Consider the following 27,022-nt stretch of genomic DNA (forward strand, 5'->3'; position numbering starts at 1 on the left):
GCCCCTCCCTCTCCTGTCTGGTACACAGCACATTGACATGCCCCTCCCTCTCCTGTCTGGTACACAGCACATTGACATGCCCCTCCCTCTCCTGTCTGGTACACAGCACCTTGACATGCCCCTCCCTCTCCTGTCTGGTACACAGCACATTGACATGCCCCTCCCTCTCCTGTCTGGTACACAGCACCTTGACATATGCCCCTCCCTCTCCTGTCCGGTACACAGCACCTTGACATATGCCCCTCCCTCTCCTGTCCGGTACACAGCACCTTGACATATGCCCCTCCCTCCCTGTCCGGTACACAGCACCTTGACATGCCCTTCCCTCTCCTGTCCGGTACACAGCACCTTGACATATGCCCCTCCCTCTCCTGTCTGGTACACAGCACCTTGACATATGCCCCTCCCTCTCCTGTCTGGTACACAGCACCTTGACATATGCCCCTCCCTCTCCTGTCCGGTACACAGCACCTTGACATATGCCCCTCCCTCTCCTGTCCGGTACACAGCACCTTGACATGCCCCTCCCTCTCCTGTCCGGTACACAGCACCTTGACATGCCCTTCCCTCTCCTGTCCGGTACACAGCACCTTGACATATGCCCCTCCCTCTCCTGTCTGGTACACAGCACCTTGACATGCCCCTCCCTCTCCTGTCTGGTACACAGCACATTGACATGCCCCTCCCTCTCCTGTCTGGTACACAGCACATTGACATGCCCCTCCCTCTCCTGTCCGGTACACAGCACCTTGACATATGCCCCTCCCTCTCCTGTCTGGTACACAGCACCTTGACATATGCCCCTCCCTCCCTGTCCGGTACACAGCACCTTGACATATGCCCATCCCTCTCCTGTCCGGTACACAGCACCTTGACATATGCCCCTCCCTCCCTGTCCGGTACACAGCACCTTGACATATGCCCCTCCCTCTCCTGTCCGGTACACAGCACCTTGACATATGCCCCTCCCTCTCCTGTCCGGTACACAGCACCTTGACATATGCCCCTCCCTCTCCTGTCCGGTACACAGCACCTTGACATATGCCCCTCCCTCTCCTGTCCGGTACACAGCACCTTGACATATGCCCCTCCCTCTCCTGTCCAGTACACAGCACATTGACATGCCCCTCCCTCTCCTGTCCGGTACACAGCACATTGACATGCCCCTCCCTCCCTGTCGGAGAACAGCACCTTGACATATGCCCCTCCCTCTCCTGTCCGGTACACAGCACCTTGACATATGCCCCTCCCTCTCCTGGCCGGTACACAGCACCTTGACATATGCCCCTCCCTCTCCTGTCCAGTACACAGCACATTGACATGCCCCTCCCTCTCCTGTCCGGTACACAGCACCTTGACATGCCCCTCCCTCCCTGGCAGGTATCGACCAGGCGGTGACCCCGCCCCCGGTGGGCCCGACACCGCGGCCGGACGTCAGCCCGGCGGCCCCGGGGACGAACCTGCTGTTCGCCCAGAGCGGAAAGATCGAGCTGCTGCCTCTAGACGCCTCCGGCATGAAGAAGGACCAGGCCAAGGCTCTGGTGTACATCCCTGTGAGGAGAAGCACACACCACACCTAACACACACACACACACACACACACTAGGGCATTCACGACTAGTGAATTTTACTAGTCGACTAGTCGTCCCTAAAGGTAGTCGACTATCGACTAGTCGTCCCTAAAGGTAGTCGACTAGTCGTCCCTAAAGGTAGTCTAGTCGTCCCTAAAGGTAGTCTAGTCGTCCCTAAAGGTAGTCTAGTCGTCCCTAAAGGTAGTCGACTAGTCGTCCCTAAAGGTAGTCTAGTCGTCCCTAAAGGTAGTCTAGTCGTCCCTAAAGGTAGTCGACTAGTCGTCCCTAAAGGTAGTCTAGTCGTCCCTAAAGGTAGTCGACTAGTCGTCCCTAAAGGTAGTCGACTAGTCGTCCCTAAAGGTAGTCTAGTCGTCCCTAAAGGTAGTCGACTAGTCGTCCTTAAAGGTAGTCTAGTCGTCCCTAAAGGTAGTCTAGTCGTCCCTAAAGGTAGTCTAGTCGTCCCTAAAGGTAGTCTAGTCGTCCCTAAAGGTAGTCTAGTCGTCCCTAAAGGTAGTCGACTAGTCGTCCCTAAAGGTAGTCTAGTCGTCCCTAAAGGTAGTCTAGTCGTCCCTAAAGGTAGTCTAGTCGTCCCTAAAGGTAGTCGACTAGTCGTCCCTAAAGGTAGTCGACTAGTCGTCCCTAAAGGTAGTCTAGTCGTCCCTAAAGGTAGTCGACTATCGACTAGTCGTCCCTAAAGGTAGTCGACTAGTCGTCCCTAAAGGTAGTCTAGTCGTCCCTAAAGGTAGTCTAGTCGTCCCTAAAGGTAGTCGACTAGTCGTCCCTAAAGGTAGTCTAGTCGTCCCTAAAGGTAGTCTAGTCGTCCCTAAAGGTAGTCTAGTCGTCCCTAAAGGTAGTCGACTAGTCGTCCCTAAAGGTAGTCTAGTCGTCCCTAAAGGTAGTCTAGTCGTCCCTAAAGGTAGTCTAGTCGTCCCTAAAGGTAGTCGACTAGTCGTCCCTAAAGGTAGTCTAGTCGTCCCTAAAGGTAGTCTAGTCGTCCCTAAAGGTAGTCTAGTCGTCCCTAAAGGTAGTCTAGTCGTCCCTAAAGGTAGTCTAGTCGTCCCTAAAGGTAGTCGACTAGTCGTCCCTAAAGGTAGTCTAGTCGTCCCTAAAGGTAGTCTAGTCGTCCCTAAAGGTAGTCTAGTCGTCCCTAAAGGTAGTCTAGTCGTCCCTAAAGGTAGTCGACTAGTCGTCCCTAAAGGTAGTCTAGTCGTCCCTAAAGGTAGTCTAGTCGTCCCTAAAGGTAGTCGACTAGTCGTCCCTAAAGGTAGTCTAGTCGTCCCTAAAGGTAGTCTAGTCGTCCCTAAAGGTAGTCTAGTTGTCCCTAAAGGTAGTCTAGTCGTCCCTAAAGGTAGTCGACTAGTCGTCCCTAAAGGTAGTCTAGTCGTCCCTAAAGGTAGTCTAGTCGTCCCTAAAGGTAGTCTAGTCGTCCCTAAAGGTAGTCTAGTCGTCCCTAAAGGTAGTCTAGTCGTCCCTAAAGGTAGTCGACTAGTCGTCCCTAAAGGTAGTCTAGTCGTCCCTAAAGGTAGTCTAGTCGTCCCTAAAGGTAGTCTAGTCGTCCCTAAAGGTAGTCTAGTCGTCCCTAAAGGTAGTCTAGTCGTCCCTAAAGGTAGTCGACTATCGACTAGTCGTCCCTAAAGGTAGTCGACTAGTCGTCCCTAAAGGTAGTCGACTATCGACTAGTCGTCCCTAAAGGTAGTCGACTAGTCGTCCCTAAAGGTAGTCTAGTCGTCCCTAAAGGTAGTCTAGTCGTCCCTAAAGGTAGTCTAGTCGTCCCTAAAGGTAGTCGACTAGTCGTCCCTAAAGGTAGTCTAGTCGTCCCTAAAGGTAGTCTAGGCGTCCCTAAAGGTAGTCTAGTCATCCCTAAAGGTAGTCTAGTCGTCCCTAAAGTTAGTCTAGTCGTCCCTAAAGGTAGTCGACTAGTCGTCCCTAAAGGTAGTCTAGTCGTCCCTAAAGGTAGTCTAGTCGTCCCTAAAGGTAGTCTAGTCGTCCCTAAAGGTAGTCTAGTCGTCCCTAAAGGTAGTCTAGTCGTCCCTAAAGGTAGTCTAGTCGTCCCTAAAGGTAGTCGACTAGTCGTCCCTAAAGGTAGTCTAGTCGTCCCTAAAGGTAGTCTAGTCGTCCCTAAAGGTAGTCTAGTCGTCCCTAAAGGTAGTCTAGTCGTCCCTAAAGGTAGTCTAGTCGTCCCTAAAGGTAGTCGACTATCGACTAGTCGTCCCTAAAGGTAGTCGACTAGTCGTCCCTAAAGGTAGTCTAGTCGTCCCTAAAGGTAGTCTAGTCGTCCCTAAAGGTAGTCTAGTCGTCCCTAAAGGTAGTCTAGTCGTCCCTAAAGGTAGTCGACTAGTCGTCCCTAAAGGTAGTCTAGTCGTCCCTAAAGGTAGTCTAGTCGTCCCTAAAGGTAGTCGACTATCGACTAGTCGTCCCTAAAGGTAGTCGACTAGTCGTCCCTAAAGGTAGTCTAGTCGTCCCTAAAGGTAGTCTAGTCGTCCCTAAAGGTAGTCGACTATCGACTAGTCGTCCCTAAAGGTAGTCGACTAGTCGTCCCTAAAGGTAGTCGACTAGTCGGAGTTTTTTTCTCCCCCCAATAAAAACGCTCAACTCACGTCAAAAGGTCTCAAATACAACCAGGCAGCAGGGCTATTGAGATGCAGGCATAACTAGCTAATGTAGTAGACCTTTTCTGACCAAGCTTGATTCCCAAACATTTGGCAATAAATGAGTATAAAACGGCACGGCTGATGGCTGTTTTCTCTAACGTTATACTTTTATAATCCAGATAGGCCGAAGCTTCACACGCTAACGTTTCATTGTTTTTCCACTTTTAATTTGAAGACGAAAAAGGGAAATGGTACGTGTGAAATGATAGAATTGACAGACCAGTGTCAATTCAATTTACTATCACACCATTTCCCTTTTCAGCCTTCAAATTAAAAGTGTGAAACCCAGCTAACAAAAACGTTGCATTATTCACAAACAAATGGGTAACGTTACTTAACACGTTGACTGCCAATGACGAGATATCTCGTCTTACAGAATCCAACCGTTGAGTGCCAAAGACGAGATATCTCGTCTTAAAAAAAAAAAAAAAAAATTGACGGTCGGGCGTGGATCAACGCTCCCCCCGTCTCCTATAAAAAATATTGGAAGTATTGAATGTGTATAATCTATTTTACCGACCAACTAAGTGGCGACAGTGCTCTCCCGACAGAGAGAAAGCCAACCAAAAACAGCCGCGGGAGCAAGCCATTCTCAAGGAAATGGCTTGGCGATTTTACAGTCATCAGTCACCAGACTCGCCCGAGAGCGGCCGCGCCAGCAGCAGCACACCGAGAGCGGAGAGCGGTGCTGGCGTGGGGGATTGCAAATTTGCATAATAGATTATGGGTGAAACACACTTTGAAACACCCGCAGAAAGGCCAGAATCGCACGCATTCCGAAAACCCAGAAACGAACGAGCCTCATTCTCATACTGTAGGCGAAAACGCTTTCACGCTGCTGCACACCGGCGCACAACGGTGGGGGGTTCCAAAAATAGACTGGGTGGGCAGCATAAAGCCTAGAATCGCACAAAGCTTCATCAAAGCTCTCAACCGAAAATCCAAGAAACGATTGAGTCCCATCCACAGTCCACACTCGCCACACTCGCCGACGAGGGGCCGCCAGAGAGGGAGGCTGCTCACTGCTCAGACAGGCAGGAGAAACTGGCTTGTGACAAACGCCACCAGACACGCCCACGGAGGGAGGAGTTTAAAGGAGAGGGTGTTCAGAACTATATTGTTCAGATGTCTGATCTCTCACTGATGCCAAAAATAAATGGTTAAAGTGACTGTTCTGCCTGTTTGATTGAATTTCACAAAACTGCGATTATCTCAGCTTCCTGTCTCAGATGCTCAAACCATGCTGTACTCAACGGCTAATATCTACATAACTACTAACTCTACAAACTAACTCTTTTAGACAGAGAAAGCACACATTCTATTAGTACTTTTGTGAACTTCGTGTTCACAAAGTCCAAGCAGAAAATTATCCTCGGCTCTTGTAAAATGAGCCAGAATCCTCAAAAAACGGCTTGGCAGAAGCTACCTACAGTAAAAAAAAAATGGCTGGCAGTGAATGTGTTAACACGTTCACTGCCAATGACGTGTTAATACGTAAAAAAAAATCCAACGGTTGACTGCCAATGACGTGTTAATACGTTAAAAAAAAAATATTTTTTTTTTTGACCGTGGGATGTGCATCTAACCCTTTTACATCTCTTATATAAATATTGGAGCCACCGAACGTGTACAACCCATTCCACCGACCCACTAAGTGGCGACAGTGCTCTCCCAGACTAGAAAAAGCAGAGCCAAAACTGCAGGGGAACGCGCGATGAAACCATTCTCATACTGTAGAATGGATTGGCGAAAACGCTTTCGCTTTCGCGCTGATCGCTGGCGGTGAGGGATTGCAAATTTGCATAATAGATTACGGGTGGAACACACTTTGAAACACGCAGCATAAATAAGACCAGAATCGCAAAAGCTTCATCAAAGCTCTCAACCGAAACTCCAAGAAACGAGCGAGCCCATCCAGACATGCCCGCGGCCGCCAGCAGACAGGCACAGCAGCAGCAGCAACAGAAACGAGCTTGTGACACGCCCGCTGCAGCCAAGAAGAACACACACGGAGGGAGGAGTTTGAAGGAGAGGGGTGTTTCCTGCTGTTATGGAGGAAATTACTGTTCAAAACTATTGTTTAGATGTCTGACGTCTTACTGATGCCAAAAATGAATGGTTAAAGTGACTGTTCTATCGAATTTCACAAAAAGCTATTTATCTCAGCTTAAATTTTCAGACGCTGAAACCATGCTGTATTCAAGTGCTAATGCCTACATAACTACTAACTCTACAAACTAACTCTTTTAGACAGAGAAAGCACACATTCTATTAGTTCTTTTTAGATATTTTGTGTTCACAAAATCTTAGCAGAAAAGAATCCTCAGGTCTTGAAAGATGAGCCAGAATCCTCAAAAAACCCCTCTGGCAGAAGCTACCTACAGTAAAAAAAAACAGCTGGCAGTGAATGTGTTAAGTAATGACAGCTAGTCATTTAATAAAGCATGGTTAAAACGAACTCCACTTACACTTGAAGGTCTGACATGCTGCTATCCTCCTGGCTGTGTAGTCCTGCTTTGGGGCGCGAGGAGAGGTTTTCCGAAGTTAACGTTAGTTAGCAACCTAGCCTGGGCCGCTGTCCACATACAGTCCGGTAGGATGCTTCCTAGTATCCATCAAAAGTGACTTTCCTGACACCGTACAAACAACTGGCTGCACTAACATGGAGTAATGGTTTATGCTATTGGGTATTCTAAAATAAAAACGAAAAGAAAGTGATGTGAGGTTTGTTATTGTTGCACTCGTTCTTCTTCGTCGATTGGAAGGGTCGCAAATGGTCGCAAGTTACCCACAGCGCCCCCCAGTGGCATATCTGCTGTACTGCATTCTTAACACTGCACTGTGGAAAGAGGGAAAACCAAGAATGACGAATAGTCGACTACTAAGCACAGTGTCGAGTAGTGGTTTTACTAGTCGACTAGTCGGTGAATGCCCTAACACAGTGGTTCTCAAATGGGGGTCCGGGGACCCCCAGGGGTCCGTGGCACTTTGCCAGGGGGTCCGCAAAAAGTTTTCAGGAAAATAAAAATAAAAACTTTTTTTGTGTGTGTGCAAAAGCTTCACAATCCAACTAAAAAAATATTTTATGCTTTAAATCTAAAATGGTTCATTCTAATCTAACAAACCTATCAATTTAAAAGTCAAGCACGTTACCGTGGAAACAATTAAGCTTAGCCCAAAATCACAAATCAGAATGAGGGGGTCCCCGGTATATTTTCTATCTTGTAAGGGGTCCTTGTCTGAAAAACATTTGAGAACCTCTGCCCTAACACACACACACACACACACACGCGCGCGCGCTTGCATCAGCCATCTGATAGTCATCTGAATGTCATTGTGTTATGTATGGATGGAATTATAGTGGAAAATATATTATTTTTTTGTTGGGGACCCCCCTGGAACCCCCTCATGTACCCTTGGAGGTCCCTGGACTCCACTTTGAGAACCACTGTTCTATACAACCAGACTTCTGTTTGCTGCCAATGGCGTTGCCCCCTGCTGGCCATTAGACATAATGCAGGTTTAAGGGGCTTCTGTATTGGTTTCACTTTTCAGCGGTGGAGGCGGCCAAACGTGAGCCCCTTGTAGAAGTGAGGAACATCCAAAATACCACGAAGAACCACACACACACATACACACACACACACACACACACACACACACACACACACACACACACAGACGACACACACACACACACACACACACAGACGACACACACACACACCCACACACACACACATGACACACAGTGTCAGTTGTGTCTTCGGGCCTGATTGAAATTGGAGCAAGCGCTTCAGGCTGATTCCTCACTCTGAAACAATCCTCTGACTGTCCAGTGTCCTCTCCAGTCTGTCCTCTCATCAGACAGACGTCCAGTCTGTCCTCTCATCAGACAGACGTCCAGTCTGTCCTCTCCAGTCTGTCCTCTCATCAGACAGACGTCCAGTCTGTCCTCTCATCAGACAGACGTCCAGTCTGTCCTCTCATCAGACAGACGTCCAGTCTGTCCTCTCCAGTCTGTCCTCTCATCAGACAGACGTCCAGTCTGTCCTCTCCGGTCTGTCCTCTCATCAGACAGACGTCCAGTCTTCTCCTCTCATCAGACAGGCGTCCAGCGAGACGCACAAACGCTGCCATGAACTTCTGCCATTCTTTGCATCGTGTGTAACACAACAGGCTGAATGTTGTGCAGTTGAGTAGAACACAAAGCAGCATCAGCACAGACACCAGACTCTTTGAAAGCATCTGACGTCTCAGCTGAGCGAGTTTCCAGTGAGGTGCAGCACCCCCTGTGTGTAGTGCAGCTGTAGTACAGTGATGTGGGGATGCAGCGCCCCCTGTGTGTAGTGCAGCTGTAGTACAGTGATGTGGGGATGCAGCGCCCCCTGTGTGTAGTGCAGCTGTAGTACAGTGATGTGGGGGTGCAGCGCCCCCTGTGTGTAGTGCAGCTGTAGTACAGTGATGTGGGGATGCAGCGCCCCCTGTGTGTAGTGCAGCTGTAGTACAGTGATGTGGGGATGCAGCGCCCCCTGTGTGTAGTGCAGCTGTAGTACGGTGATGTGGGGATGCAGCGCCCCCTGTGTGTAGTGCAGCTGTACTACAGTGATGTGTGGATGCAGCGCCCCCTGTGTGTAGTGCAGCTGTAGTACAGTGATGTGGGGGTGCAGCGCCCCCTGTGTGTAGTGCAGCTGTAGTACGGTGATGTGGGGGTGCAGCGCCCCCTGTGTGTAGTGCAGCTGTAGTACGGTGATGTGGGGGTGCAGCGCCCCCTGTGTGTAGTGCAGCTGTAGTACAGTGATGTGGGGGTGCAGCGCCCCCTGTGTGTAGTGCAGCTGTAGTACAGTGATGTGGGGGTGCAGCGCCCCCTGTGTGTAGTGCAGCTGTAGTACAGTGATGTGGGGGTGCAGCGCCCCCTGTGTGTAGTGCAGCTGTAGTACAGTGATGTGGGGGTGCAGCGCCCCCTGTGTGTAGTGCAGCTGTAGTACAGTGATGTGGGGGTGCAGCGCCCCCTGTGTGTAGTGCAGCAGTAGTACAGTGATGTGGGGATGCAGCGCCCCCTGTGTGTAGTGCAGCTGTAGTACGGTGATGTGGGGATGCAGCGCCCCCTGTGTGTAGTGCAGCTGTAGTACGGTGATGTGGGGGTGCAGCGCCCCCTGTATGTAGTGCAGCTGTAGTACAGTGATGTGGGGATGCAGCGCCCCCTGTGTGTAGTGCAGCTGTAGTACAGTGATGTGGGGGTGCAGCGCCCCCTGTGTGTAGTGCAGCTGTAGTACGGTGATGTGGGGGTGCAGCGCCCCCTGTGTGTAGTGCAGCTGTAGTACGGTGATGTGGGGGTGCCCTGTGTGTAGTGCAGCTGTAGTACGGTGATGTGGGGGTGCAGCGCCCCCTGTGTGTAGTGCAGCTGTAGTACGGTGATGTGGGGGTGCAGCGCCCCCTGTGTGTAGTGCAGCTGTAGTACGGTGATGTGGGGGTGCAGCGTCCCCTGTGTGTAGTGCAGCTGTAGTACGATGATGTGGGGGTGCAGCGCCCCCTGTGTGTAGTGCAGCTGTAGTACGGTGATGTGGGGGTGCAGCGCCCCCTGTGTGTAGTGCAGCTGTAGTACGGTGATGTGGGGGTGCAGCGCCCCCTGTGTGTAGTGCAGCTGTAGTACAGTGATGTGGGGGTGCAGGCAGCGCCCCCTGTGTGTAGTGCAGCTGTAGTACAGGTGATGTGGGGATGCAGCGCCCCCTGTGTGTAGTGCAGCTGTAGTACAGTGATGTGGGGGTGCAGCGCCCCCTGTGTGTAGTGCAGCTGTAGTACAGTGATGTGGGGGTGCAGCGCCCCCTGTGTGTAGTGCAGCTGTAGTACGGTGATGTGGGGGTGCAGCGCCCCCTGTGTGTAGTGCAGCTGTACTACAGTGATGTGGGGGTGCAGCGCCCCCTGTGTGTAGTGCAGCTGTAGTACAGTGATGTGGGGGTGCAGCGTCCCCTGTGTGGAGTGCAGCTGTAGTACAGTGATGTGGGGGTGCAGCGCCCCCTGTGTGTAGTGCAGCTGTAGTACAGTGATGTGGGGGTGCAGCACCCCCTGTGTGTAGTGCAGCTGTAGTACAGTGATGTGGGGATGCAGCGCCCCCTGTGTGTAGTGCAGCTGTAGTACAGTGATGTGGGGGTGCAGCGCCCCCTGTGTGTAGTGCAGCTGTAGTACAGTGATGTGGGGGTGCAGCGCCCCCTGTGTGTAGTGCAGCTGTAGTACGGTGATGTGGGGGTGCCCTGTGTGTAGTGCAGCTGTAGTACGGTGATGTGGGGGTGCAGCGCCCCCTGTGTGTAGTGCAGCTGTAGTACGGTGATGTGGGGGTGCAGCGCCCCCTGTGTGTAGTGCAGCTGTAGTACGGTGATGTGGGGGTGCAGCGTCCCCTGTGTGTAGTGCAGCTGTAGTACGGTGATGTGGGGGTGCAGCGCCCCCTGTGTGTAGTGCAGCTGTAGTACGGTGATGTGGGGGTGCAGCGCCCCCTGTGTGTAGTGCAGCTGTAGTACGGTGATGTGGGGGTGCAGCGCCCCCTGTGTGTAGTGCAGCTGTAGTACAGTGATGTGGGGGTGCAGGCAGCGCCCCCTGTGTGTAGTGCAGCTGTAGTACAGGTGATGTGGGGATGCAGCGCCCCCTGTGTGTAGTGCAGCTGTAGTACAGTGATGTGGGGGTGCAGCGCCCCCTGTGTGTAGTGCAGCTGTAGTACAGTGATGTGGGGGTGCAGCGCCCCCTGTGTGTAGTGCAGCTGTAGTACAGGTGATGTGGGGATGCAGCGCCCCCTGTGTGTAGTGCAGCTGTAGTACAGTGATGTGGGGGTGCAGCGCCCCCTGTGTGTAGTGCAGCTGTAGTACAGTGATGTGGGGGTGCAGCGCCCCCTGTGTGTAGTGCAGCTGTAGTACGGTGATGTGGGGGTGCAGCGCCCCCTGTGTGTAGTGCAGCTGTACTACAGTGATGTGGGGGTGCAGCGCCCCCTGTGTGTAGTGCAGCTGTAGTACAGTGATGTGGGGGTGCAGCGTCCCCTGTGTGGAGTGCAGCTGTAGTACAGTGATGTGGGGGTGCAGCGCCCCCTGTGTGTAGTGCAGCTGTAGTACAGTGATGTGGGGGTGCAGCACCCCCTGTGTGTAGTGCAGCTGTAGTACAGTGATGTGGGGATGCAGCGCCCCCTGTGTGTAGTGCAGCTGTAGTACAGTGATGTGGGGGTGCAGCGCCCCCTGTGTGTAGTGCAGCTGTAGTACAGTGATGTGGGGGTGCAGCGCCCCCTGTGTGTAGTGCAGCTGTAGTACAGTGATGTGGGGGTGCAGGCAGCGCCCCCTGTGTGTAGTGCAGCTGTAGTACAGGTGATGTGGGGATGCAGCGCCCCCTGTGTGTAGTGCAGCTGTAGTACAGTGATGTGGGGGTGCAGCGCCCCCTGTGTGTAGTGCAGCTGTAGTACAGTGATGTGGGGGTGCAGCGCCCCCTGTGTGTAGTGCAGCTGTAGTACGGTGATGTGGGGGTGCAGCGCCCCCTGTGTGTAGTGCAGCTGTACTACAGTGATGTGGGGGTGCAGCGCCCCCTGTGTGTAGTGCAGCTGTAGTACAGTGATGTGGGGGTGCAGCGTCCCCTGTGTGGAGTGCAGCTGTAGTACAGTGATGTGGGGGTGCAGCGCCCCCTGTGTGTAGTGCAGCTGTAGTACAGTGATGTGGGGGTGCAGCACCCCCTGTGTGTAGTGCAGCTGTAGTACAGTGATGTGGGGATGCAGCGCCCCCTGTGTGTAGTGCAGCTGTAGTACAGTGATGTGGGGGTGCAGCGCCCCCTGTGTGTAGTGCAGCTGTAGTACAGTGATGTGGGGGTGCAGCGCCCCCTGTGTGTAGTGCAGCTGTAGTACAGCGATGTGGGGGTGCAGCACCCCCTGTGTGTAGTGCAGCTGTAGTACAGTGATGTGGGGATGCAGCGCCCCCTGTGTGTAGTGCAGCTGTAGTACAGTGATGTGGGGATGCAGCGCCCCCTGTGTGTAGTGCAGCTGTAGTACAGTGATGTGGGGGTGCAGCGCCCCCTGTGTGTAGTGCAGCTGTAGTACAGTGATGTAGGGATGCAGCGCCCCCTGTGTGTAGTGCAGCTGTAGTACAGTGATGTGGGGATGCAGCGCCCCCTGTGTGTAGTGCAGCTGTAGTACAGTGATGTAGGGATGCAGCGCCCCCTGTGTGTAGTGCAGCTGTAGTACAGTGATGTGGGGATGCAGCGCCCCCTGTGTGTAGTGCAGCTGTAGTACAGTGATGTGGGGGTGCAGCGCCCCCTGTGTGTAGTGCAGCTGTAGTACAGTGATGTGGGGATGCAGCACCCCCTGTGTGTAGTGCAGCTGTAGTACAGTGATGTGGGGATGCAGCGCCCCCTGTGTGTAGTGCAGCTGTAGTACAGTGATGTGGGGATGCAGCGCCTCCTGTGTGTAGTGCAGCTGTAGTACAGTGATGTGGGGATGCAGCGCCCCCTGTGTGTAGTGCAGCTGTAGTACAGTGATGTGGGGGTGCAGCGCCCCCTGTGTGTAGTGCAGCTGTAGTACAGTGATGTGGGGATGCAGCGCCCCCTGTGTGTAGTGCAGCTGTAGTACAGTGATGTGGGGGTGCAGCGCCCCCTGTGTGTAGTGCAGCTGTAGTACGGTGATGTGGGGGTGTCTCACTTCACCCCCCCTCTTGCCTTCTCCCATTCAAAACAAGGTGTGTGTGAGCGAACCAGGGAAAGAAGTTTTTAAAAGGCTGTATGCTCTTTCTGTGTGGAGTTTGCATGTTCTCCCTGTGCCCCCTGGGGGTTTCCTTCATATAGGAACCCCTTCACCAAAACATGCAATATCCTGGTCGCTGAACAAAAAAAAAATAGATAAAAACAATTGGGGCAAAAATATAAAGAAAATGGGGGGGGGGAAGGCTATAGGCTATTTTCTAGCTTTGGTTTTGTTCCTCTCTTTTTCTAGTTTTGTTTCTGTTTGTGCTATTTGACCGTTTGCTCCTGGTTGCTGTCAGTCGTATATCGGAAATGAAACAAGAAAGTGAAGCAGACAGAGCAGAGTGCTGTGTGTGTGTGTGTGTGTGTGTGTGTGTGTGTGTGTGTGTGTGTGTGTGTGTGTGTGTGTATGAGCCTCTCCATGATTGGCCAGCTGCAGCGTGACGTTGGGTTGCATCCCCCCAGAGTAGGATCACCCTGTGCCCCCCTGCTGCCATAGCCTGACCCCCCCATTAACAATAATGAATAGCCCTTAACATACTCCACACAAGGAACGCTCACAACAACGCAAAGAGCAACGCACGCTTTACGTAGCAAAATGTGCAAGGCAGAATGTGTAAGGCGATGCAAACGTGTGCTGCAATATCACATGCGTCAGGTAGGGACGCTAAATTAAAAGCACTGCCAAATGAGGGCCTACCAATGAAGAAGTCATTTCCTGTGTGAACAAATGACAATGGTGGGAGATGTTGAAGAACAGCTGACTGCATTGATCCGTGGCTACCGCCATTTATATGACATCATCACAACTGCATGCAGACAGGAATGTTACAGTGTGCCTGTATGCTTTTTGCACTCGCCGAGAAAAAAGAAGAAGGAATAGAATCTCCAGCATCAGATTGGCTTGGCGTCCTCTTGTGGATTAGTGATGTATGACCACAGACTACTCGGCCTACACATGTTTACTATGTCACGATAGACGATCAGATCGCCATAATATATTAATTAGCCGTCATTTAATTTTTTTTTATAAAGAGACCCTAATCCTATTTAATGACATTAATAATTTGGAGGGGGGAAAACAATCGATCATAATATATTATTGAATGCAGCGTGTAGAAAAATAATAAACGTAGATTATGCATTTATATGAGAAAAGACTCGAGACCGACCCCATGCGTTCTGAAGCCGCCTCCCTCCTGGCCTCCCTCTTGCTGAACTCTTTTTTCTGTCAGGTCAAGTCACTGTTGCATTCTGACTCTTCATCATAGAAAGTAACACAACATGATTTAACACCGGCTGTCAGGTCAAGTCACTGTTGCATTCTGACTCTTCATCATAGAAAGTAACACAAGATGATTTAACATCGTCTGTCAGGTCAAGTCACTGTTGCACTCTGACTCTTCATCATAGAAAGCAACACAAGATGATTTAACACCGGCTGTCAGGTCAAGTCACTGTTGCATTCTGACTCTTCATCATAGAAAGTAACACAACATGATTTAACACCAACTGCCAGGTCAAGTCACTGTTGCATTCTGACTCTTCATCATAGAAAGTAACACAACATGATTTAACACCAGCTGTCAGGTCAAGTCACTGTTGCACTCTGACTCTTCATCATAGAAAGTAACTAGGGGTGTCACGATACACTCAGTTCACGATACGATACGTATCACGATACTGGGTTCACGATAACGATACGATACGATACGATTTTAACAATATTTTTTTAAACTTGAATAATGACAATATATGACTGGAAAAGTAGTATTTTATTTGAAATGCACAAATACAAAACATGCTGTTGTGGGAAATTGTTATTACAATAACAACTAGAAAAAACATGAGATTGGAGATAAGGCTTATCTTGAAATAGAATGAGTTACACCGTCACTTAGATTTACTTTGAACTAAAAGGTTTCTCAGCAGTATAAATTCTCATTATGCATCTTCAGCTTTTCTTCAAACTCAAACAACAAGACTTTTCTTAGTCTATTTTTTATGCATCTTCAGTTTTTCCTGTCAAGTAAACAGTTTTGCCAGAAACTCAATTGAATGGTTCAAGATTCAAGATTCAATACTTTATTGCCATGTCAACAGAGTTGATTGGAATTTGTTTCTCTCCTGTATAACTTCTCATGTGTCTCTTCAGAGACTTGTTCAACCGAACTACTTTCCACACATTGAACTTCAACAAACAAAGACGTTTCTTTGTCTATTTTTGAAGAAAAAAAAAAAAAAAAAAAAGTTTTTTTTTTTTTTTTTTTTTTTTCACGATATGAGATTTCATCTCAACGATACATATCGTGACGTTTTACTATCGCGAAATTTCGTGGGACGATATATTGTGACACCCCTAAAAGTAACACAACACAGAGGCTGGAGTAAAGTTGGAATGAGATCGCCATGTTATTCACAGGGACGGCTGCTGCTAACCTCGTGTCACCCAGAGCACGGCAAACAACACAACCACTTCCGTTTCTAGCCTTAAAAATAAAAGCACGCAGTGCAAAATAAACTTCAATAACTCATAGCCTTAACTATGAGGAACCTACATAAAATAGCACATCAACAATACTGGTTGTGATGTGTTACGATTACATATGGAGTGAAACTAGTCTAAAGTATTACTCAAAATGTATATTAACATTAACGTGAAAGCCCGCGGCGGAAGAGAGAATGCTTTCCCCTATAGCCTGGCTGGTTTAGCAGGCTAGCTTTCCTCCTCACTCGGGCTGATTTTAACGGTGCTCTGTCAGAAACCTCTCGTGTACAGTAGGGCCCAACTTCTAGAGATTATTTGTGTAACTCGAGTGCTGGGTAACTTTAAGCACGGCATTCCTCACGCTGATTAACAGCTCTGCCAGAAACATATCTTAAGTGTACAGTAGGGCGCAGCTTCTAGAGATTATTTTTATAACGTCTTATGATAGAGAATTAGTTCAAATCACCTTAAATGTCGCTTTAGAAAAGCCAATTGGCGATCACTCCCTTCAATCGCCAATTTACGATTTGATGGCAAATCGCAGCAGCCCTAGTGCAGGACAGTCCACAACATGCTGTGTGTCGTGGTTTGGTGAAGATTTGACAAAATTTGAAGGAGAAATAGCGAAAAAACGTTTTTGGACAAAATGCAAAATGGTGGAAATCCTAGTCAGATGGAAATGGGAGGGGCCTATATCAGCAAATGCAGAATGAGCCAAGGAATCCAGGGGGAAAAGAATTGATTGTAGACTAGAGTTCAAAAGTTATGGACCAAAATGTAAAGAGGGCTGTTATAGCGCCACCATCTGGTCAACTGTGTGTGTGTGTGTGTGTGTGTGTGTGTGTGTGTGTGTGTGTGTGTGTGTGTGTGTGTGTGTGTGTGTGTGTGTGTGTGTGTGTGTGTGTGTGTGTGTGTGTGTGTCTCTCTCTCTGTGTTCAGGACAGGGTGGTGATCACTGTGTGTGTCTGTGTGTGTTCAGGACAGGGTGGTGATTGCGGTGGCGTACGACTGCGTGGAGAAGATGGTTTACTGGAGTGACATCACCGGGCCAGCCATCAGCAAGGCCAGGCTGCGTGGAGGAGACACCCTACCTGTCATCACTACAGGTACACACACACACACACACAGACACACACACACACACACACACACACACACACACACACACACACACACACACACACACACACTTCACTCCCAGAGTCACTGCTGAGAAACAGACAGTCGAGACAGATAAACAGACAAACAAACAGACAGTCGAGACAGATAAACAGACAAACAAACAAACAGACAGCCGAGACAGATAAACAGACAAACAAACAAACAGACAGTCGAGACAGATAAACAGACAAACAGACAGACAGTCGAGACAGATAAACAGACAAACAAACAAACAGTCGAGACAGATAAACAGACAAACAAACAGACAGTTGAGACAGATAAACAGACAAACAAACAGACAGTCGAGACAGATAAACAGACAAACAAACAAACAGACAGACAGACAGTCGAAACAGATAAACAGACAAACAAACAGACAGACAGTCGAGACAGATAAACAGACAAACAAACAGACAGTCGAGACAGATAAACAGACAAACAAACAGACAGTCGAGACAGATAAACAGACAAACAAACAGACAGACAGTCAAGACAGATAAACAGACAAACAAACAGACAGTCGAGACAGATAAACAGACAAACAAACAGACAGCTGAGACAGATAAACAGACAAACAAACAGACAGTCAAGACAGATAAACAGACAAACAAACAGACAGTCGAGACAGATAAACAGACAAACAAACAGACAGTCGAGACAGATAAACAGACAAACAAACAGACAGTCGAGACAGATAAACAGACAAACAAACAAACAGACAGTCGAGACAGATAAACAGACAAACAAACAGACAGACAGTCGAGACAGATAAATGGACAAACAAACAGACAGTCAAGACAGATAAACAGACAAACAAACAGACAGACAGTCGAGACAGATAAATGGACAAACAAACAAACAGACAGTCGAGACAGATAAATGGACAAACAAACAAACAGACAGTCGAGACAGATAAACAGACAAACAAACAGACAGACAGTCGAGACAGATAAATGGACAAACAAACAAACAGACAGTCAAGACAGATAAACAGACAAACAAACAGACAGACAGTCGAGACAGATAAATGGACAAACAAACAAACAGACAGTCGAGACAGATAAATGGACAAACAAACAAACAGACAGTCGAGACAGATAAACAGACAAACAAACAGACAGTCGAGACAGATAAATGGACAAACAAACAAACAGACAGTCGAGACAGATAAACAGACAAACAAACAAGCAGACAGTCGAGACAGATAAATGGACAAACAAACAAACAGACAGTCGAGACAGATAAACAGACAAACAAACAGACAGTCAAGACAGATAAACAGACAAACAAACAAACAGACAGTCGAGACAGATAAACAGACAAACAAACAGACAGTCGAGACAGATAAATGGACAAACAAACAAACAGACAGTCGAGACAGATAAACAGACAAACAGACAGACAGTCGAGACAGATAAACAGACAAACAAACAGACAGTCGAGACAGATAAATGGACAAACAAACAGACAGTCGAGACAGATAAACAGACAAACAAACAAGCAGACAGTCGAGACAGATAAATGGACAAACAAACAAACAGACAGTCGAGACAGATAAACAGACAAACAAACAGACAGTCGAGACAGATAAATGGACAAACAAACAAACAGACAGACAGTCGAGACAGATAAACAGACAAACAAACAAGCAGACAGTCGAGACAGATAAACAGACAAACAAACAAACAAACAGTCAAGACAGATAAACAAACAAACAGACAGACAGTCGAGACAGATAAAGACAAACAAACAGACAGACAGTCGAGACAGATAAACAAACAAACAGACAGACAGTCGAGACAGATAAACAGACAAACAAACAGACAGTCGAGACAGATAAACAGACAAACAAACAGACAGTCGAGACAGATAAACAGACAAACAGACAGTCGAGACAGATAAACAGACAAACAAACAAACAGACAGTCGAGACAGATAAACAGACAAACAAACAGACAGTCGAGACAGATAAATGGACAAACAAACAAACAGACAGTCGAGACAGATAAACAGACAAACAGACAGACAGTCGAGACAGATAAACAGACAAACAAACAAACAGACAGTCGAGACAGATAAAGACAAACAAACAGACAGACAGTCAAGACAGATAAACAGACAAACAAACAGACAGTCGAGACAGATAAACAGACAAACAAACAAACAGACAGTCGAGACAGATAAACAGACAAACAAACAAACAGACAGTCAAGACAGATAAACAAACAAACAGACAGACAGTCGAGACAGATAAATGGACAAACAAACAAACAGACAGTCGAGACAGATAAACAGACAAACAGACAGACAGTCGAGACAGATAAACAGACAAACAAACAAACAGACAGTCGAGACAGATAAAGACAAACAAACAGACAGACAGTCAAGACAGATAAACAGACAAACAAACAGACAGTCGAGACAGATAAACAGACAAACAAACAGACAAACAAACAAACAGACAAGCAAACAAACAGACAGATGAACAAACGCAGGCGAAAACACGAGTTGGCCAGGAGGTTATGAAGGCTCAGATTGTAACCCGTCTGAATTGTGTGTGTGTGTGTGTGTGTGTGCGTGTGTGTGTGTGTGCGTGTGTGTGTGTGTGTGTGTGTGTGTGTGTGTGTGTGTGTGTGTGTGTGTGTGTGTCCTCAGAGCTGGAAAGCCCAGAGGGCGTGGCCATCGACCACGTGTCGCGCCTCCTCTTCTGGACCGACTCCATGCGCGACACGGTGGAGGTCTCCAAGCTGGACGGCAGCCAGCGCCGCGTCCTGTTTGACACCGAGCTGGTCAACCCCCGAGCCATCGTCACCAACCCCGCCTTCGGGTAAGAGGCCACAGGAGGAACCACATTAGTAGGCATTCCCTCCAGGAAATTGTGATTTTAGGATCGCAGTAATGAATGCAAATTCAACCAACCTCCGCAGTATTTGTGGGAGCTTGCAATTTTTCTAAATTCCCGTGATTTCTCAGCAAAAACGGCAAAACAGATTCCTCAACGTGCAATTTTTGCCAGTTACCGCAGATTTTACAGCAAAAAACAAAACATAAAACTAAGCAAATTGCATTGCCATTTTTGAGAAAAGTTGCCATTAGGTAGTTAGAAGAAAGAAAGGGGAGGAAAATCCCTCAACTTACCATTTTTACCAGCTTCTGCAATTTTACTGCAAACAACAATCCCATACACCTTTGCAAATTATATTGCAACTTTTTGAGAACAGCAGCTGCAAACTCCAGCATTTTTGATAAAGAACAAGGCCAGGTCGAAACCTAGCATATTATCGTCACCCATGTATACCCATGAGGTCCTTGCCAATCCCCAGCTTTAGCTGTAGTCGGGCATTCCTGTCCGTGTTGGAAATTATTTTTTGCATAGAGGCAACATAATTTCCTAACCAGTTTAAAAGCTCCGTGTATGGATTTAAAGTGGAGATGAAGCATTGAATAATTATACAAGTGTGGTTTGTTTGCTTTGTACCTTGGGTAAGACAGAACGCTGCAATCCAATGTGAATTACACCTACATTGGCTGCAAAACTAAAATGTATTTGCCTGTTTTTGCCCTGTTTCGCCACTGAGCGCCGGCATGTTGTTGAAAGCTAGATGGTGACGTCACACGCATTGTAGCTCTTGTCTATGCAGCCAGGCTGCAGCGCTGCTTGTTGTTTACTCACCGGTAAGAATGGAGCACGGACGTACTAACGTTAGTAAAAGCACAGATGGAGGACCCAACGAAAGACGGACCCGAGGAGGATCATTTTGCATTGCCCCTGGATGCTCAAATGAGCACTATTGTGTAAAGACATGTGGTAAAGTCATTTGTTGTTCTTCATGAAGAAGGTGCCTGTGGCTAGCTGCTCTCGTCTCAGCCCACCTGTGAGACTAACGCTACTTCGTGAGCTCTGCAGTTGATCTGAAAATAGGTGAGTAAACTCTCTGCCACATTTCAAAAACGTTTATCCTCCCCCGTTTATAATTGTCTTAACCATCAAAATTGCACTTGTGAAATGAATGAATATGCCTACAACACAGCACAGCGAATCCCACACTAGCTGTTGTCAACAGTAGCATCCATGGCGCTAGCTACATAGTAATCCTAGGCTAATAATAGAAAACTATATACAATATCTTTGCCACACAAAACTATATGCTCAACCACTGTATCCATCAAATTGTTGAACCACAATTGTGCTTATCTTAGCTTGCTAAAATGCCTGCCTTGTAGGGCTGCAAATCTTCACTGGCCTCACGATTCGATTACGATTCAGAGGGCTACGATTCGATTATTAAATGATTATCGATGCATCTCGATGCATCTTAAATCGATGCATCACTTGTTTTTCCCCAATACATGATTTATTTTTTCTCACTTTCTTTTTTCTCCCTGTGTGGCTACTTTTAAAATAAAGTTCATTTGGAATTGCATTGTATTATGATCCATAATTAAAATAAACAAATGCATTTACTTCCATTATATTTTATACAAGGGATCAGCTGAGCAGCATTTTGGTAAACAAACCGCGTCACTGGGTGGCAACGGCAATGGAACCCTATATGAAGCCCAAGTGGCGCGAGGCGTGAGTGTCTGCTCTAGCCGGCTTGACTCTGTTTACATTTTAAAAACTGCGACAGTTCACACAACTTTAACACGACATGCATATATTATACATCAAACTCTTGAGCTAATTCTGCTCTCACTCAGAATGTCAAAATATATGCGATGTGATGTATAGTTTTTGAGATATTAACGTTTGTTTGCCACAACTCATAGGCTACTATTAAAGGCCCAATCCCTGACGCCGGTGGCCATTAGTGTAACTGCAGGCAGCGTGTGAACGAGCTGACGCGCGGGCACCATACTCGCACGCGCACAAGCAGTTGCCTGGCAACAGCAGACTGTGATGGTTGCTTTGTAACGTTAACTCATAAAAGTCACTTGAAAACGGCAACCTGGAAAATTTATCGGTCAGATCAGCCTCGAGATGCCCAGGAAGGATTCTGGATGAATTAGGGGACGTTATTGTGGCATGTTTGGCCGTGTTTTGGCTTGCGTTGACTGCGTGCAATCGATACTCATGTTAGCACAAGCCAGGAAATAGCCTGCTCCCCCTGTATGTACGGTACAGTGTAATGCCTGGAGTTGACCAAACTGAACAATCAAACAATGTTTCATAAGCATAACAGTAACGTTAGGCATATTTACGACTGTTAAATTCATTATCCACACAAGACGGTAACGTTATTAGTGGGGCTGGTGGTAATTTCTATAAATGTAAATTAATATTAGTTAGCCGCGATTAGCATCAAGCTAACATTAACTAGAGCCTGCTGGCTGCTGGACAAGCCAGGAAATAGCCTGCTCCCCCTGTATGTACGGTACCGTGTAATGCCTGGAGTTGACCAAACTGAACTCAAACAATGTAGGCCTACCGTAAGCATAACAGACAGTAGGCTAACGTTAGGCATATTTCCGACTGTTAGATTCATTATCAACACAAGACAGTAACGTTATTAGTGGGGCTGGTGGTAATTTCTATAAATATAGCTAAATCTATTAGTTAGCCGCGTATAGCATCAAGCTAACGTTATGGTTCTAATAGCAGCTGCAGGTTCACCACCGCAGCTAAATGCAGTCAAACAATAATGTTCCATGACCATAAGCATAACGGTAGTAACGTTAGGGTTGCATGTAGGGGTACATATAGTCCTTTATAGGCATCGCGATTTGACATTCCGTGTTGAGCATATAGTTTTGTATGGCAAATATATCGTATATAGAGAGCCGCAGGGATGACGTATTTTTGTAGGCAGAATGCGGAAGTCCCGAACTTCCTGGTTCTACACTGTTTCTGTCTAGGGGATTTTTGAATGGGTTTTTGCCGCGATGCTTCAAATACGGTCTCTGGGCAATGCAAGATTAATCAAACGCGAACCAGAGTTCCGTCGGATAATCTTCACACATGAGGACCACTTTCATGAGTTTTGAAGCGTAAATACGAGCCCTAGAAGTAAAATGCTCGAGCTAAGCTAATCCAGAACTACACACTGTCGCATAGGCTTCCACGTCACGTCAGCACTCAACCTGGACTGTTGTTGATGTGTGCACTGATTACCCCGGGCTGAACGGGGCTGAATCAGGTGAGGGAAAGAGAATTTCCGTGTTCGCCCTTTGAAGTGGTGACGTTATTGACGTATATATCCCCATCGACTCAAAAGTGTAGTCTCATTTAGCCGTTTGCTAGCTAGCCGTCCTTTTAACGGCAAGTAAAAGCTTCAAAACTCGTAAAAGTGGTCCTCGTGTGTGAAGATGATATTACTAAACACTGGTTCGCGTTTGATTAAGCCAGCGTTGCCCAGAGAGCTTAGGCTATTAGAAGCATCGCGCCAAAAACCCATTCAAAACTCCCATAGGCGAAAACTGTGAAGAACCAGGGCTGTTAGCATCGATGATTTCCGGACTCGTTACTGCGGCTCTCTATAGTTTTCTATTATTAGCCTAGGATTGCTATGTAGCTAGCGTACCACCATGGATGCTACTGTTTACAACAGCTAGTGTGGGATTCACTGTGCTGTGTTGTAGCATATTCATTCATTTCACAAGTGCAATTTTGATGGTCAAGACAATTATAAACAGGGGAGGATAAACGTTTTTGAAATGTGGCAGAGAGTTTACTCACCTATTTTCAGATCAACTGCAGAGCTCACGAAGTAGCGCTAGTCCCACAGGTGGGCTGAGACGAGAGCAGCTAACCACAGGCACCTTCTTCATGAAGAACAACAAAGTAGCCAAGTAGCATGGGAGGAGTTCAACACAGGAGGCCTGGAAGAATATGCAGAAACGGTGTCATGCTTCATAAAAAAATGCACAGAGGACATAGTACCAATAAAAATAGTAAAAATAATGCCAAATCAGAAACCCTGGATCAACAGCGATGTTCGGGCTGCCCTTCACGCCAGGACCACCGCCTTCAAGTCCGGAACGCCTGAAGAATACAAGCAGACACGATACGCCCTCCGAGTCTCAATCAAAAAAGCACGGAGAGAATACGGAAAGCAGCTGGAGTCTAAACTGGACATTAACAACCCCAGACATCTGTGGAGTGGACTCGATGCTGCTACAGACTTCAAAGGGGAAAAACAACAAAACCCAAACATATCACCCACCCTGCCGGACGAACTCAATGCGTTCTACGCAAGGTTTGACCCCTCTGCCAGAGCGCCCCCCCTCCTTCCCCCCTCCTCTCCCACCCCTCTCCGCCACCTCTCCAGCCCACCACCCCCCCTCCACCTCCCCCCCCTCCTCTCCTCCCCCTCCCCGCCACCTCTCCCCCCCATCACCCCTCCCCCTCTCCTCCCCCCCACCACCCCTACTGCTCTCCTTCCCCCCACCACCTGGTGGACAGCTTCAAGTACCTGGGAGTCAACATCCACCAGGACCTGACATGGGCCAGCCACACCGCCACTGTTGTCAAAAAGGCCCAACAGCGACTACACGGACTAAGATGCCTGAAGAAATTTGGGCTAAGGCCAGAAATCCTTAGGGACTTCTACAGAGGCACCATTGAAAGCCTGCTGACTGGCTGCTTCACCACCTGGTACGGGAACTGTACCACCATGGACCGCAGGGCGCTAAGAAGAGTGAGGCGCGCGGCCCAGCACCTAACAGGATGTGAGCTACCAGAACTGCAGGAACTGTACAATCAGCGGTGCCTCAGGAGGTCCCTGAAGATCATCAAGGACACATACCACCCCCACAACAGCCTGTTCTCCCTGTTACCCTCAGGGAGGAGATACAGGGTCCCAAAAGCATGAACAAATCGCCTGAGGGACAGTTTCTTCCCGCAGGCCTCGAGACTCCTTAACACACACAAATAAACAATCATGTAGCAGCTGCTACCATTACACATGATAATTATGCCTATGTTATTGCACCTGTGCAAACAGAATGCTTAATCATGTGTTTAAGGTGTCTACGCTAGAAAAGAAAAGGAAAAGTTTAGTTTAGACAAACGTTAGTATGTCCGTGCTCCATTTTTACCGGTGAGTAAACAACAATCAGCGCTGCAGCCTGGCTGTATAGACAAGACCTACAATGCGTGTGACGTCACCATCTAGCTTTCAACAACATGGCAGTCAGTGTTGCCAGATACAGCTGATGGTTTCCAGGTCAAAAGCTGTTCAAAAACTAGCCCAAAATATTTGAGGAGGAAACCTGTACAAACAAGCGAATCCTACCCTCCACAGTAGCTTACCAATTATGCTACATAGGCTACATACAGTACACAGTAAACAAACTTTGATATTTTTACACAATCGATATTTTGACGAGCCCAATTGGCCGGAAAACCAGCCCATCTGGCAACACAGGTAGCAACAGCACTCTGATGTGTGACCGTGTGTGGAGTCACGCATAGAGTCATTGCGACTGAGGAGATTATAGGGGGCCGCCCCACCGGCCCCAAAAACTGAGTAGTAGAAGTGGTAATAGCAGTAGGCTACTAGTAGCAGCAAGACTACTATCATTATTAGCTTTGGTAGTTCTAGTCGTCCTAACCATGTGTGTGTCCTGCAGGCGGTTGTACTGGACGGACTGGAACAGGGACGGCCCTAAGATTGAGATGTCCAACATGGACGGCACAGAGCGGACGGTGCTGGTGAAGGATGATCTGGCGCTGCCCAACGCTCTGACCTACGACCCCGACACCCAGCTGCTGTGCTGGGCCGACGCAGGTGAGACGCTCTGACCTACGACCCCGACACCCAGCTGCTGTGCTGTGAGACGAGACCCGGCGCTGCCCAGGACTAAACAAGATGGATTTGGACCAGAACAAACCAGAGTTACACGCTCAGATTGGAAGAGTTGGTAGTAAGCTGGTTCGACTGGCCCATACTTATAATTCTTCACCAATAGACAACAGGGCTTAAAATTCACTTTACAAACTAGCACTTTGTAATTCCCCCCTATGTTCTTCAGATAGGCGGGATTTATAGATTTTGGGGGATCTATAGACTTTAAGGGGGATTTTTTTCAGGCGATATAACCGACAAATACCTGCTTCTCCTGTCCAATAAGCAATAATACTGTAATTTCACATTTTTGTATTTAAAAAAGGAAGTAGTTTATGCACACTTGAGCCTAAATTACTATGGCTTTTGTCATGTTTTTTCTGCAGACTAAGCCATAGGCTTTTGGTTCTATGAAAGTCTTTATTTTTTGTATTGAGTGATACACTCTACTAAAACACTAATATCATATTATATCAGAAGTGTTCCTTGTTTTGTGTTCACATTAGTGATGTCAGTTAGATTTGGTTAGGTCAGAGCTATGGAATATTAAATCATCCATCTTTGCTCACTACATCTGCCTTTCTTACTGTCATTACTGGCAACTAAACCTGTTCGAATTTTGCATTGGGGAGAGTTCTATTGAAGTGACTATAAACCATCTGTGTGTCGTTTCACTTTTTATTGAAAATGCTTCCACCAGATTTTCACGGCTGCTTTATGAGAAATGTAATTTGAGTGGCGACAACAGCGTTGACATCACTCGCACTCGGCATAAGGAGGATTAACGTTTTAACGTCATTATCGATATCAGATTCTTCATCGTCAATAACGTAACGCTAAACATCACTGACAGTGACGTTACTCGGTGTTCGACATTTCAACTAGAAGTGCCTTGTTGTTCGACTTGTCCTGCTTGTTTTTTCTGAGCGGGTCCCCCTTCTGAAGAGGTAATTTTCCTTTTTAGCCAGTGATCTATCATGTTTGCAAGCAGCTGTCTGTATCCACCGAGAGATCAGCAGAGGAGCGTTGATGTCGAGAGCGGACTGAGGGACGCAATATTTTTCCCCCCATCATGGCGAAGGCGAAGGCCTGACCCGCCCCTCTCTGCCTCTGATTGGCCTAGTGTCAAACGTTCATCCAATCACATTCGCTTGGCTATCTTGCATCTCTTTCTACAGTCTGTGCTCAGAGACTCAGTGGGTCAGACAGACAGCCGTTTCGCTTGCTAAGCACCGTTCCGCACAAACATAGATCTGCGCAAACCATTGCGGGATTACTCCCCCTTTATAAATTGAAAATATGCTGGAATTCTGGAAAATGTGCGGGATTCCCGCAATCCCGCGCCGAATTTTAATCCCTGGACAATATTTTCTACTGATATGTTGTTTAAATTTGACCATTTAAAAATGCCTAAACTTGAACTTCACTAGAGCTGTGCAACAATCTCTGACACTGGGGTCAACTGTTGCCAAAAAAACTAATTCTAATTCTTCACCCTTTTTCCAATTGTGGTTGACGGACATGATCTCTGTTATACGGATCGAGAGACTCCAGTTCCTGAGAACCAACTCGCTTAGAAAATTTCTAACTATATGGGACTCGTTTTTAGCCCACCTCGATGAGGTTAGGGGCGACGGGTGACTCGCCCGGCTGGTTTCCTATATA

At 47.8% G+C, this 27,022-nt stretch overlaps 2 protein-coding genes across 2 annotated transcripts in view; one reads left to right on the top strand and one right to left on the bottom strand.

Moving 5' to 3' along the window:
- LOC310774659 (protein NLRC3-like) overlaps window positions 1-27,022 on the bottom strand; it is a 164,752-nt gene that overhangs the window by 69,849 nt on the left and 67,881 nt on the right. The gene's annotated exons all lie outside the window — the stretch shown is intronic.
- The window catches only part of LOC310774930 (nidogen-1-like), a gene marked incomplete at both ends in the record, with an annotated part of 57,359 nt that overhangs the window by 21,892 nt on the left and 8,445 nt on the right, over window positions 1-27,022 (top strand). The window contains 4 exons of the mRNA XM_083635020.1: window positions 1,381-1,553; window positions 16,390-16,516; window positions 19,227-19,398; window positions 25,143-25,300. Coding sequence (XP_083491146.1) covers window positions 1,381-1,553; window positions 16,390-16,516; window positions 19,227-19,398; window positions 25,143-25,300 — 630 coding nt within the window. The remainder of the gene's footprint in view (window positions 1-1,380; window positions 1,554-16,389; window positions 16,517-19,226; window positions 19,399-25,142; window positions 25,301-27,022) is intronic.

The sequence above is a fragment of the Poromitra crassiceps genome, assembly GCF_964638095.1.
Source record: "Poromitra crassiceps genome assembly, chromosome: 4".
In the NCBI taxonomy this organism is placed as follows: domain Eukaryota; kingdom Metazoa; phylum Chordata; class Actinopteri; order Beryciformes; family Melamphaidae; genus Poromitra; species Poromitra crassiceps.